Raw genomic sequence first — 13,265 nt, forward strand, 5'->3', positions numbered from 1 at the left:
TTTGTTGCAATAATATTGAGGAACAAGAAGGGGGAACGACGGAGAGGAAACCACAAACACGCAGCGGCAGCCCGGACGCCTCTTCCGAAGAAGATACAAGGGTACACCCAAGTTCGACGTACACATCACCAACCAACCACCTGCAACAAACTTGCTAATCATCATCGCCACTTGGGAGGGGGAAAAAACAAAAGCTTATTTTGAGGAAGGAAGTTGGGAACATCCTTGGAGGAGCTTATCACACCTCCACACGACCACCACGAGCGGGGGGCGAAACGGGGTAGAGTTGCCCTACTTATAAGGAAAGGAAGAAGGAAGAAGAAGAGGGGTTTGCAGGAAGAACGTGCGCCTCTGTGTGTTTCTGATCAGCTCCAAGGCCTTTGACCTTTTTGCGCACGACAGAGAGGGCTCGATCGAAAAAGTAGGAAAGGAAAAAAGGAACAGAGAGGGAAGAGAGAAGGAAAGATGGAACTCATGGAGCTTGTTGATAACGAGCCCACGGCCCGCCCTTTCCAGTGCGATTGGGATGGGTGTGGTAAGGTGCGTTTTGATGTTCTTTTGTTGTATGGTGGCGATCATCGTGCGCGCAGTGGCAGGGTGTTTGTTGTCGGGGCGTGGTGTCTGTGACCATCGTGGGGTTTGGTTTCGGGAGAAGAGAGGTTCATGGTTTGACTGACAGGAGAAACAAAAAAACAGAGCTTCAACCGCAAGTCAGATCTCCAAAGACATTATCGGATTCACACCAACGAGCGGCCGTATCAGTGCAACCAGCCAGGATGCGGAAAGAGCTTCATCCAGCGGAGCGCGCTGACGGTTCACATCCGGACGCACACTGGCGAGAAGCCACATCAGTGCCAACACCATGGCTGCGGGAAGAGGTTCTCAGACGTGAGTTTTTGCTCAGGTTGATGGTGAGAATCGGTATACTGACTTCAGTGCAGTCCTCGAGTCTTGCCAGACATCGCCGCATCCACACCGGCAAGCGACCGTACAAGTGCGCCCATGACGGCTGCTTGAAGAGGTGAGACTTCCCACCTTTGGAGCTATGACACTTGTCCACAGACCCCGGGTTCACTGACACGAAGCAGCTTCTGCAGAAAGACCACCATGGTCAAGCACCAACGCCGCTCTCACCAACGAGGCATCCACTCTTCCGAGCTCGACGACTCCATGTCCGACACGGGCAGTGAGGACTCCCCCTCCACCCCAAAGAGCCATTCCGCCATGCCTTGGGCCACAGCCCAACAGCAACATCACCACATCCCCATGATGGGACCCCACGGCCACCATCTCCAGCGTGCCGCGAGTTTCGCCGACTTTGGCCAGCAAATGAACGGGTACAGCCTCCAGCAGCAGTACAACAACCAACACCGCCATTCTTTGTCGTCTGGCGGGGCAGCTGAATACCACGGCCTGCATCAGGATCCGCACCCCCAAGCTGTTCACCACCACCATCAACAACAACAACCCCAGCCTCCCCAACATCACCACCACCAAAACGTTCCCGTCGTGCTGCAGAGGACGTCCTCCCTCCCCCACCACAGTTACTTCGTCGCGGACTCCAACAACCCCGGCGTAGCAACAATGAACACCAACCCCCACCCTGGCGCCCCTCAGGTTCACCACCACCAGCACGCCCCCCAATACCAAACCATCCCGCGCCAAGCCCCCGTTGAGATGACCTATCCTTCCGCCCCCGGTCTTGCCGCCTCCATCCAGTCAAGCCCATCCAGCTTCTCGGCCGGATCAGGCCGGTCCCCCTCCACCCAAGAAGGGTTTTACACTCATGCCCCTCCCGCCCAAGCAGCGACATATGCTCTTCACGCGACGAGCCCAGTGGTGGAGACTCAACAGCAGCAGCAGCAGCAGCAACAACAACAACAACAACAGAACATGTACCCCCCTCCTCAGCAAGCCCAGGCCCAACCAACCAGCCAACCTCAGGAGCAAAAGTACTATGAGCCGCAACCGGTCAGAGAGGAAGAGCCGCAGCAGAATTGGTATAGCGGTGCGCATGCTGTTTACCAGCCTCCGGTCGAGGTGGCGACGATTGGGGGGTATGCCGCCGGTGGTGTGTATGACCCGTGGGGGACGGGGCCAAAGCTGGAGTTTGATGACGGGATGCAGTTGCCCAGTGCGAGGATTGAGTCGATGTAAGGGGTTGGGTGGAAAAGTGGTGATGTTACATGTTGTTGCATATTTTGGATTTTGTCTTTTTTTTGGGTTGGTGTTTTTTTCCCTCTCTTCATCCATCAATACCCCCTTTTTCTTCTTCTTTCTTTCTTTCTTGCCTTGCAGTCTCTCAGATGGGGACTGGGGCTTGTGTAACATTAGTTGTATTTGTGCGCGTGATGCGGTTTTGGATTTTTTTCTTTTCTTGTGGAGGTATTTGCCGAGCAAACGAGAGGCTGTTGGTTTGATGTTGTTTGTCGTCGTCGTTGTCGTCGCATTTTAACCCGGAACACCACACACACAAAGGAACATTTGGGGTCGGGGGTCGGGGGTCGGGGGTCGGCTGGCTTATGGCTTATTTTACCATCATCATCATCATCATCATCATCTTCAATCCATCCTTTACGAATGTTTTCTGATATATGCTGAACGGCCGATTTTTATTTTCTTCATATATATTGTTTTTGCTATGTTTGTTGTCAGCTTTTTTTCCTTTTCGGAAATGAACTTTGGTTTCTGTTGTTTGAATGCTTTTGTTTTTGCGTATTGGTTTTTGATGTATGTGAGTGTGATTAGGGGTGGGTAGGGAGGAGGGATATGGAATTGTGGAATGGACATGTGTGTGTGATACCTTGGCCGTGGGTAAGTGGGTAAGGAACGGAAGGAAGGGAAAGGGAGGGAAGGGGACAAGGCAACAATGATTTTTTCTTTTCTCTCTTTTTTTCTTTGTTTTATAATATGGGAGGATGGTTTTGATGATTTTTTCTTCTTCGAATACTATGCTTAATTCTGAGGTTGGGGGTAGGGTAGGGTAGGGGGGGAGGGGATGGTAATAAAGAACTGACAAAAAATGATGGGATGAGGTTGACTCGAACTTTCTGGGGGTTGTAACGATAGGGTGGTGGTGGTGGTGATGAAGTTGGGAGGATTATTTTTTAAAAAAAGGAGAGAGTGTGAGTGAGTGGTGAAGAGGTTGATCAAGTTCTTGTCTATAGCTTTGTACTTTTAGTGCTTCATATATACATACCTGTCAATGAAGTTCTCGTATTCATCTCGCTGTCCTCGGTTGTTGTTGTTGTTGTTGTTGTTGTTGTTGTTGTTGTTGTTGTTGTTGTTATTTTGTTGTTGTTGTTGTTGTTGTTGTTGTTGTGTTTGGTGAGATCTTGTCGAAAGTCCATCACTGTCGTTGAAAAAGGGGGGGGGGGTGATGGGTGGCGAGGCGACTGTTGCCGTCGAGGGGATTCGTGGAGTATGTCGAGCCGCGAGGTGTTGTCACGAGCGGTAATCTTGATGTCTCCTCCACTGCTGACCTGATATGCTCCTCTCCTCGGATGTCAAGATTGTCATCCCGTTCCTCTCGCTCCTCAGGGGTCTAACAACAGACGGGATTTGGTGTGGGTTGGTTGGCGTTGACGGTGCCGGTGGCTCCATCCCCAGCTTCAGCAAAGCAGACATTGATTTCTCTGTTCGCTTCCTTCCTCCTCTTGGCAGATTAGATGACAGGTCGCGCCTTCCTCCAACAATGCACAATCATGACCACCCGTTCCTTCCTCGTCTTTTCCACAGTGGATATTCCCATCTTATTGTTGGCCAATGCCAAACAAAGCAAAAGTAAGCCCTCCAACTGCCCCCCGCGAAGGTGGAGAAGACCCCGTCCGCAAGCCGCGCCCCCTTCAGTCCTGCGCAGACAAGGCCGAGTGTTGGACACCAGCCGCACGAATCGATTCCCCTCCAAGTTTGACGCCCCTTAACCCTTCAACTCCCTCCCATAACCGCAGTGTCTCCTCCAGACAATCGTACCAGCGGCCGGACTTCGTATCTCGGGACTTGGTTTGTTCGACGGGCTCGTGGTCAGGTTTGCCGAGAGTCGCCAGTTATTCTACGTGCAAGTGTGTGATGACAGCACATGTCTCCCCTACTAAGGCTGGCCAGGTCTCATCCAGACCACTCGCATATCCCGTCGTCGGTGGCTGATCTATCCGTCGTCGTCGCTGATACTGGCCATCTTCATCAACCGAGATATCTCGTCGAGGCGAGGCGAAGTTGTCATCGGACGATCAAGTCGTACATATCGAAACGAGAAACCGAGGCTCTGAGTAAGGGAAGGACTCCGCAGAAGTGATATATAACAACCAAGGTGAGAGAGGAGTAGGCAGGCTATTAACCGCATACCAATGCCGAACAAAAAAAGAGTGGGTGGGGGGGTGGAGGGCAGCCTCGAGCCAAAAAAAAAAAATACAAAACAGTAACACCGAGCAGCGCAGCACAAATCCGACGTGGCTTTGCTGCTGTGTACCACCCCCTCACCCTACACGAGAGGTAAAGGGGGGGGGGTGCTGTTGGTCAGGAGGAGGGAGGAGGCCAGCCCTCTTTTCGGAGAAGAGAGTTGGGCTACAAAGCGGCATGCAAGAAAGCGAAAAAGGCCAGTTTGTTCAAGAGCCATTTTCCCTTTCTTGTTAAACCCAAATAGTAACAACTTGCATGCCAACAGCAGCCCCAGTTGCTGGGAAGAGGGAACCCTCATCCCTTGGCGCCACTTACACGTAAGTTTGCTTGCCGGAGTTGGATCGGAGCCGAAGAGGTGGGTTCTGGTTGCGTGCCGACGGTCTTTTGGGGTGGGATGGCTTTGACGTGCATGAGTCCGTCAGTCCGGTCTGTAAGCTGCAGACATGTCATGTGGGCTTCGGGTATTAGCCGATGAGAATAAGACCGAGATTCTCTTTTGGGGGCTGTTGGTTGTGGTGTTGAGCTGATGCGAATCCAACATCCAGGAGTGATATCTGAAAGTGACAGAGAATGAAAAGTGAGAAACAAAGTCTTGACGCAAGGCAGCAGGCTTTCTGACAAGACTATCTCCCTAGCTCAAGTCGACTGTGCCGTTGGCGTAAGGTCGCAAGGTGGGAAGAGCAGTGCAGCCTCGGCGCTTCCGTCCTTTTTCGTTGTTGTTTGTCTTCCCCCTTTCCCGAAGCCCGCCGCGCCGTCGTTCCAATCGAGTGCTGGCTTGATGCATCTTGCTTGGTCTGCAATAGCCAATAGAGAAGTCCGGCATGATGGTCTTGGGTGCGTTTGATTCCGGCTCAATGGGCCGCAGGCGCCGATGCGACGGTAGATCAGATATTGGTGATCAAAGCGGCTTTCTGGAACAATTCTGGCGCGCGGCTTTTTGGGGAGTGTCTTCAGCCCTTTTTTTGCCTGTGTCGTTGGCCAATCTAGGGTAATTCTGGGCTGTGTGGTGGTTGCAGACGAGGGAACTGTTGGTGCGTACATGCAGCTTGCTTCGCTTCGAGGCGGGTGGGAGGAGAGGGGAGGGATAGCTGAAGTGTTTACGTGAGAGAAAAAGAAAGTAAAAAGAGTGAGACGAACCTGAGGGTTTTCTTGGGATGAGCTGAAGAATGAATTGCCATCGTCATCGACAGTTGCCTCCGTGGCAGGCAGAACAGGTATAAGAGAGAGAGAGAGAGAGAGACGAGTATGTAACGTTGGGATGGTTTGACAGGTTTGACAAGTTGACAGCTCGGGGGAACGTGCGTCTTTTTCTGGTTTGCCCTTTTCATCTGAAGCCACATGTGTTGTACCCCCATTTTCTCCAACAGCCTCAGGAGGGGGGGGACATTCTCTCTCACCAAAAGTGAAAAAGACGGCCGATCTTCACTTTTGTGCTTGTGATTGGCGGGGTTCTCGCAACATAAGATACGCAGTAAAAAAATAACGAGAATTGTTGCGCCCCGCCAGAGGCCTGTGAGAGGGAAAAAAAGCCTTTTGGTCGCCGATGCCGCCTCGCCCGGCGCATGCCAGCCCATCCAAATGGGGAAGGCCATCGATGGGGATGATCCCCCCCCCCAACATCCCGGGACCTTCCCATCTTCTTTTTTGCGAGCAAAAAATAAATAAATAGGTGTCGAGATGGACCTGGGGAAGGGGGGGGAACCGCAACGGCTCGCAAGATCCTGGTTCCATGTTATGGATTCGAAAGGGCGGGCCTCTTACTGGTCTGAGCACCACATTTACGTCGATGAAGCGGGCCTTGGCGCCCGGGATTTACAACATGGGTCCGAACGACGACATCGCATCGCAGAACGGTGAAAGTAAACATTCCAGCTATCAAAACAATTCCATCTTACCCTACCCATTCAATCATTCCCAATCAAAGCAAAATGCACATCCGAACCCTCCTCCTATCAGCCCTCCCACCCCTAGCCCTCGCCCACGGCAACCACGGCGGCGGCGGCGAAGGCGGCTCCCAAAAGCCAGCCGTAGACCCACACGCGAATTGGATGACGAGACACATGGCTGGTACGTCCCCCTTTTCAGATCACCAAATAACCCCTTTTATCTCTCAGATGCTAACCAACATTTCCCCCCGCCCAGAGGAGCACCACATAACCTCCTTCGACCCCCCCTCCTTCTTCACCCTCCACGACTTCGACTCCTCCGGCCATCTCGACGCCCCCGAAATCCTCAAGCTCTACGGCCTCCTCGACCCCTCCAACGCCCACTACACCCCCGCCCAGCGCGACGCCTTCGCCCGCCAAATCCTCGACCTGATCGACACCAACCGCGACGACCTCATCTCCAAAGACGAGTTTTTGCATTACTTGCTGGTGGAAGGGAAGGAGCTGCCTGATTTGGGCACGGGGCCGGGCCATCATGGGGATGATGAGTACGAGTATGAGATTCATCACTGGGAGAAGTACCATGATGAGAATACAAAGTTGGAGGATCTGACGCATCCGGAAGATATTGAGCACTTTAAGAAGCATGAGGAGATGGAGCGGGAGGAGGAGGAGAGGGAGGAACGGGAGAAGAAGGCGAGGGAGCAGGGGGGCGAGGGGAAGGGGTGGGTGGTGGAGGAGAATATTCCGGGCAAGTTTAGGAGGGTGGATCTCTAGGCGGTTTTTGACCCTGTGAAACCTAGGGTGGTGAATCTACGGTGGGGCGAGGGGGAGGGATGGTGGGATTCTGGGGGTTTGTGAGGATGATTGGATGGTTCAATGTCCGGTCAGGCTTCAGACACGAGTATGGATATGGCACGGCTTTCATGGTTTCTTTTCCTTTTTTTGCTTCTTCTTGAATTTCCCCCGGAATAGCAATGATTAGATGTGTACATAAATCTAGGGCTGGGTGGGGGGAGGAAACTTGCTTGATCCTGTAGACTAGTTTGTAATAGACGAAGAGACGTACACGTCAAAAACGACGTGCCAGACATCCGGGGCGTAAGTCTTGACCATCTCGACGTGTTCAACATTGGCTTTGAGGGTGGCGTCTTGGCTTTCAGAACACCAGCCGTCAAACAACCCCTGGATCTGGGCTTTTCGCGTCTCGATATCCTTGACCCCGACATTCTCATGGAGATGAAGCCAGCCTCCTTCCTGTTTTGACGACGGCGACGGTGCAGCAAACCCTTGCACTAGGATGTCGAACGAGTCCTTCCATACCGGCTCACTAGTGGGCAAGAAACCGCAGTTGACATGCCTCACTTTGGGCTTCTCCTCCTCGCCAAGCTCAGCTATACGACGGGCCGCATGCCGGTTGTCTTCCTGAAAGACGATGATTTGTTCCTCAGCCCCCGCTGTCAGCTGCTTTGTCGGTCTGCCCAGGTCTTCTGGGGTTGTGATGACCCTGACGGTGAATTTGTTGGCCAGGGCACCTCTTCGGAGACCTTCAACGCTCCAGGGGTTGAGCTCCCAGCAGAGGACCTTCAATCCGAGGCGGGCGTAGGAGAAGACAAAGTAGCCGATTCCGGCGTAGAGGTCGATGGCGTAGCCGTTGTTGAGGGTAGCGGGGGGGATGTAGCGGTGGGGGCGGAGGGGGGGGGAGCCGAGGGGGATGGTGGAGTGGAAGGATAGAAGGCGGGCTTTTTCCTTGATGTTGCCGCGGGAGAACATTGTGTGTAAGGGGGCCCAGGTTTGGGTGAGGGAGTTTTGTTTCGTTGAGACCCAGAGGCTGGAGGGGAAGGAGGGGGAGGTGGGGGAGCCGAAGGAGCCATGGAGGGGGTGGAGGCCGGTGGGGGAGCGGAGGATGTTTTCTTCTTGTTGATCGGATTGGAGAAGGGGGATGCCTTCGTTTATGGCGAGGTGGGTGAGGGGTGCTTTTGGTGGAGAGAGTTGATCGAGGATGGATGTCCATAGGTCTTCTTTTTGGGAGGTTGAGAGAGAGGTGAGGAGGGAGGGCCAGGGTTCGGAGGTGAAGCTGCCGCTTGGGAGGAGGACCATGGGTTCGTAAACTACCCAACGTTTTGGAGCCGAGCCTACAAGATTCTGCTGAACTTCTTCGAGTGTTGAGGCCCCTGTGTTTTGCTTGAGCAAATCCAGGAGAGTTGATGGTAGTGAGTTGAGCCAGGGCGTGATGGCCAGTGAGATGGGACTCTCCTTCTTTTTGGGTGGCCGGTCCACGGCTTGCGCCTTGAGATGTTGAGTTATCACTGTGTCTGTCATCTTGAGCTATCCTAGGCCTCAATTATCTGATCAAAGGTTGAAAGGTGACAGAAAGTATGAATTGTGAGCTTGTAAGTCGCAAACACAAGTTCTTATAAGACCTGCTTTTGTGCGCTCGGATCCACTGTTAGGTGATGCCAAGTTTTGTAAGGAAAAAACAGTTGGCTTGACTCACTGCCTTAACATTGACGCTGCAAGGCTTGATCCGCTCAGATTTTTACGTACAATTACCTGAGAATTAGATTTAGAAAGAAAAGACAAGGACTTTGCACGCTGATGAGCCTGTTATCATTGAGCCATCTCGGTTGCTGGCAGCAAAGCCAAGTTTGAGAATCATTTCCCAGCAACTCCAACATCAATCCCATAAGCCCGATTAGCTCAGCTGGTTAGAGCGTCGTACTAATACTGGAAACAGTATCGCAGTAATGCGAAGGTCAACAGTTCAATCCTGTTATTGGGCAACACTCAATTTTTGGCTTCGAATGAACATGTTGTCCTTTCCGTTTTTGCAATCCGCTTGTACTTTTTTGTTTGTTTTGCTGACCCTTATGCTTGTGCAAACCAACTTCCAGCTCGGCAAAGCTGCTCAAGCTAGGTAGAGGCCCCTTTTTAGGGATGCTTTAGTGATTCCATGATGATTACTATGAGCAAGCGTCCAGTCCTAGAAAGCATCCATCATGAGTGCACAGGACCGCGTCTCTCTCGGTAAGACCGTGAGATCCGACGCAACTTGATGCTGTGAGTAGGTAAGAGCCTCAGAGTGATCGCCTACCGCCGTGAAACTGGGTTCGTCGCCGCTGTTTTAAAATCATGTAGTGTATTTTGAAGTCTTTTGATTGTTGTGACATATCTACAGCCCTACCATGCTTTGACTGGGGGTCGAAGTTCTCACTTCTTCTTGCCCTTCTCCTCCTCCTTCTCCTCCTCCTCGTCTTCATCCTCATCATCGTCATCGTCATCCTCCTCATCCTCCTCTTCATCATCATCGTCCTCATCATCCGATATCGTCTCACCCAGAGCCTTGAGCCGTTCCTACAAAAGCAAATTAGTAACCCCCCCCCTCATATTCCACAACCAGCCAAACAAACTCACCTTGTACTTATTAACCTTCTCCTCCAAATCCCCAAAAACCATCAACAAATCATCCAGCTCCCCCTGCGCCGCCTTCCTCTCTTTTTCCTTCTCCTCCACCAACCCCCTAGCCTTCTTCAACTCCTTGTCTTTTTCCGCCCTCTCCTTCTTCCCCCCCTCCTCCACCTCCCTAACCCTCCTTTCCGCCTTTTCCCTCATCTCCCCCTCCTTCTTCAACCTCCCCTCCAGCTCCCCAACTTTCTTCCCCCCCTCCGCCTGCGCCTTCATCAAATCAACCTCAAGCCTACTGATCGTAGCCTTCAAATCAGCCTGCTCCCCCTCCAACCTCCTCTTAACCCTCTCCACCTCCTGCTCAGCCGATTTCCTCCCCGCCTCCAACTCCCGCCTGATCCGCTCAGTCTCCTCCTGCGAAGTTTTGCTAGCAGCAGCGAGCTGACGCTGTAGGTTCTCTTCCGTAGCTTCATGCTCAGCCAATACCCTGCGTATCTCATCCCCATGAGTACGCTGAAGAGCATCATTCGCCGCCTTGAGCCGCGAAATCTCCACCGAGGCTTGCTGGGCGCTCCCCTGTGCGGCCGCGAGTTGCTGTCGTAGGGTAGTAAGTTGCGTCTCGGCTGTGGCGATGGTCTTGTCTTTAACTGCCAACTGCGTGCGGAGGGTGTTGGCTGTTTCAATTGCCCGAGCGAGATCTGCTCTGGCGCGCTGGTGCTCGGATTGTTCAGCTGTGAGTTGTTTCATGACATTTGCTGTTTGGGCCTCCGCCGCCTGAATAGCACGATCTTTCGTTGCCAACTGAGCCCGCAAGGCAGTCAGCGTCTCATTCGTGCGGGCGAGGTCGGTTGACTGAAGTGTTTTGGTTTGGGCGTGGGCGGCCTGTTCCTGGGATAGTTGCTTCGATAACGCCTCCCTGTCAGCAAGAAGATCTCCGAGCTCTGTTTCTTTTTGGGCGATCTCCTCTCGGAGCTCATCGACAAGTTTTCTCGAAACCCCTTCTTCAACCCCGTTGATGATAACCGAAATCTCTGCGTCTGGCTCACGGTCGATAGCGCGGAGGATCCGGCTGTAGTTATCCTTGAAGAACTCGACAAAAGCGTCGTCAAAGAAAACATCCGGTAGCTTCTGGTCCAAGCCAGGCTCTAGTTTTTGCGGCAAGACTTCGTAGTCGCGCATCAGGGGGTGGGAGCGAAGTTTGGACAGTTTGTCGACATATCGATCACGGCCCATGCGTGTCATGATCATCTCCCGCACTGTGGCTCGTGGTACTGGTGAGTCCTTGGTGGAAAACTCGTAGATGACACCGGCAAGCATCGCGCTGAGACCTTGCACAGTGACATCGCCGTGTGGGTTTTCGATGGCTGCTTGAATGAGCCCCTGGAGGTTGGTGAACTCGTCCAGGAAGTCGTTGACGCCCGGATGATCCTCGAATAACCAGCACAAGAGCAGCATGAGATAGCCAACAATGACCCGAGGGTCTTCAGACTTGGCAACACAGCTGAGCAGATGCGCCGCAATAGTCTGGATGCTCGTCACAACCTCTTCTCCATTGGCTTCGTCACCTTCCGTCACGCCCCTGGCCAGTGACTTGGCCTCCGGGTTGTTGCGGAGGAGGTGTAGCATCAACACCGCAGCGAACCAGTATTTGTAGGGGTCTCCAGTAAGAGACTCGGTTTTTGGCTGAAGCAATATGGTCAGGACATTGGTGAGTTGGTCTGCGTTAGCCTGGTGTGCCCGGATCGCATGATCAAGGAAATGCATGCGAACTGGAGCATGCTCGTAGAAGTAGGCTTTGAGGCAGACACAGCCGGCCAACCGTAGATCAAAGGCCTGTAGTGAGTTTACAGCAAGAACAAGATCAAGAAGACCGTCGATAACATAGACTCTTGGAATCCCGCCGTTTGCCTGAGGTCCTTGCCCGTTGGCTGCTGCTAGATCAGCTAATGGTGATGGTACCTGAATGCCGGCAAATACTTCCTGTGCTGGTGCGTGTCCTCTGATCATGTCGGCACATGCTAGTAGAGCTTCAGACTTGATCGATATCTCGGCAACCGGCGAGAAGGCAATTTGGAGGGTTTCCACAAGAATTGGATCTCCCCTGGCACGGCTGGTGCGCCCACTGCGACCTCGCTCTGGCTGCAAAAGGTCACCCAGAAAGGCCTCCTGGTTTTGGGGCGTCACCGAGGCCCCAGGGACAAGGAACAACCGGATAACAGCAAGAAGGGCAAAAACACTCCTGTTTCGCAGCTCCTCAATCCTCGGCGGGAGCTCCTCCAACTCCTGTGGCCCTCCATATGCGTCTTTCAATAGACGGCTGACTTCTGCCAGGTAACCCATATCCCTGAACATGGCCTGATTTGTTGGGTTAAGCCGGAGCAAGTTGGCCATCAAGATCAGACAGTTGACCACCACTTCTGCCCCACCAGCAAGACCGCCTTCTGTCCTGACGATGCCAAATACCCTCCCAAAGACGTTTTCAAAAGCCACGAGGCCTTGAATAACCGTGGATATTGGTGTGAGATCCGTGAGCAGGCCAACCGCAGCGTCCCGGATAGGCTCCCTTTGCTCGTCTAAGGCGGCTACAATCCGGGCAATGCCATCCTCGGCATTCACTATGCACTCCTCGGTCCTCTCTGGGCGTGCTGACAGGACGGCTGCAAGTAGTTGTAACGAATACAACCTCGAGTAAAAGTCGAGTCTCTCCCTGTCCAAAAATCCCAGCAGTAACCCAATGTTCTCATGGCGCATGGTAAACTCATCTGCCACCCACATGGCAATCTCTGGTGAGGCCTCGGGGCTGTCCGGGTCCGGCTCGAAGAGATACAGCAACGTCTCGAGCACCACCTTGACTGTGTCGACATCCTCCCCATCCCGATCCAGACTTCCTATCAGACTTCGTAGAGCACCGGATGCTACCGAGGCGGGGTACTGTTTGGCGAAGCTACGCAGACCAAGGATGGCGGCACGGCGGTCCTCGAGGAGTGTTGCTGTGCTGAGGCGGCCGCTGAGGATGGGGATGGTCTCGCTCACCGACTGCTTGGCCGGGGCGGTGGTCAACGTCGACAGCATGGTTATGGTGTTTTCTATGGGTGTCGGCGGAGGAAAGGTTGTGGCCTGTTAGCTGCCATGGAGGCTCGTATCTCGAATTCGAACTTGGCTGTCTGCTTCGGAAGACGTGTCTCGGTCTGCTAGAGGGCTGGAATCGAGGGGCGGCACTGGACGAGACAGGCTGGCAGCTGGTCTTCAAAACAAACTGAAAGTGGAAATATAGTCGTCAAGCGGTATAGAGCTTCGTCATGGGATAGTGCTCAAGTTCAAGGCTCAAGGCCTGGTGAAGGGACAGGTGTACCTAATAGCCGGCGGGGAGCTTGGGCTAGGGGACCCTTCTGTGCTGCAGCGGCAACTGGCTTGATGACAGCTGCGGCGTGGGATGTCCACCGCCAAGCTCAAAATAAAGTGGACCTGCAACGCAAAAGGTCTGGGCCAATGCAGGTACAGTGCGCGCCTCACTGTAGCTTTCTAGTTATCTGGCTGCGGCTCACAGTGTAAACAACCTCAATCAGCTAAACGCAC

At 53.2% G+C, this 13,265-nt stretch overlaps 4 protein-coding genes and 1 non-coding gene across 5 annotated transcripts; 3 read left to right on the forward strand and 2 right to left on the reverse strand.

Moving 5' to 3' along the window:
- Positions 1-465: 465 nt before the first annotated feature.
- Positions 466-2,157, forward strand: QC764_605230 (uncharacterized protein; the record flags this gene model as incomplete). The annotated part of the gene is made up of 4 exons (XM_062949027.1): positions 466-540; positions 697-888; positions 942-1,021; positions 1,089-2,157. The coding sequence occupies 4 exons, from the start codon at positions 466-468 to the stop codon at positions 2,155-2,157; spliced, it is 1,416 nt and encodes a 471-aa protein (XP_062797247.1).
- Positions 2,158-6,069: 3,912 nt separating this feature from the next.
- QC764_605235 (uncharacterized protein) lies at positions 6,070-7,102 on the forward strand. The gene is made up of 2 exons (XM_062949028.1): positions 6,070-6,465; positions 6,541-7,102. Exons 1-2 carry the CDS (start codon positions 6,327-6,329, stop codon positions 7,059-7,061), a joined length of 660 nt encoding a protein of 219 aa, XP_062797248.1. The 5' UTR covers positions 6,070-6,326; the 3' UTR covers positions 7,062-7,102.
- Positions 7,103-7,325: 223 nt separating this feature from the next.
- TRM12 (S-adenosylmethionine-dependent methyltransferase) lies at positions 7,326-8,606 on the reverse strand (the record flags this gene model as incomplete). Its single annotated transcript, XM_062949029.1, has 1 exon — positions 7,326-8,606. The coding sequence occupies one exon, from the start codon at positions 8,604-8,606 to the stop codon at positions 7,326-7,328; it is 1,281 nt and encodes a 426-aa protein (XP_062797249.1).
- Positions 8,607-8,973: 367 nt separating this feature from the next.
- QC764_0090260 lies at positions 8,974-9,067 on the forward strand. The gene has a single exon. It is a non-coding gene; the product is annotated as a tRNA-Ile (tRNA).
- Positions 9,068-9,402: 335 nt separating this feature from the next.
- USO1 (Vesicle-mediated ER to Golgi transport protein) lies at positions 9,403-13,109 on the reverse strand. The gene is made up of 2 exons (XM_062949030.1): positions 9,699-13,109; positions 9,403-9,638 (listed from the first exon to the last, which is right to left on the reverse strand). Exons 1-2 carry the CDS (start codon positions 12,759-12,761, stop codon positions 9,495-9,497), a joined length of 3,207 nt encoding a protein of 1,068 aa, XP_062797250.1. The 5' UTR covers positions 12,762-13,109; the 3' UTR covers positions 9,403-9,494.
- Positions 13,110-13,265: the final 156 nt, after the last annotated feature.

The sequence above is a fragment of the Podospora pseudoanserina genome, chromosome 6, assembly GCF_035222485.1.
Source record: "Podospora pseudoanserina strain CBS 124.78 chromosome 6, whole genome shotgun sequence".
NCBI lineage: Eukaryota > Fungi > Ascomycota > Sordariomycetes > Sordariales > Podosporaceae > Podospora > Podospora pseudoanserina.

What these genes read in the sequence shown, in the direction of transcription:
- USO1 (XM_062949030.1), bottom strand. Translation starts at nt 12,761, where the DNA reads ATGCTGTCGACGTTGACCACCGCCCCGGCCAAGCAGTCGGTGAGCGAG. An exon ending in AGAAGGTTAATAAGTACAAG is followed by an intron (nt 9,639 to 9,698) that starts GTGAGTTTGTTT and finishes TTGCTTTTGTAG; the next exon opens with GAACGGCTCAAGGCTCTGGG.
- QC764_605235 (XM_062949028.1), top strand. Translation starts at nt 6,327, where the DNA reads ATGCACATCCGAACCCTCCTCCTATCAGCCCTCCCACCCCTAGCCCTC. An exon ending in GATGACGAGACACATGGCTG is followed by an intron (nt 6,466 to 6,540) that starts GTACGTCCCCCT and finishes CCCCCCGCCCAG; the next exon opens with AGGAGCACCACATAACCTCC.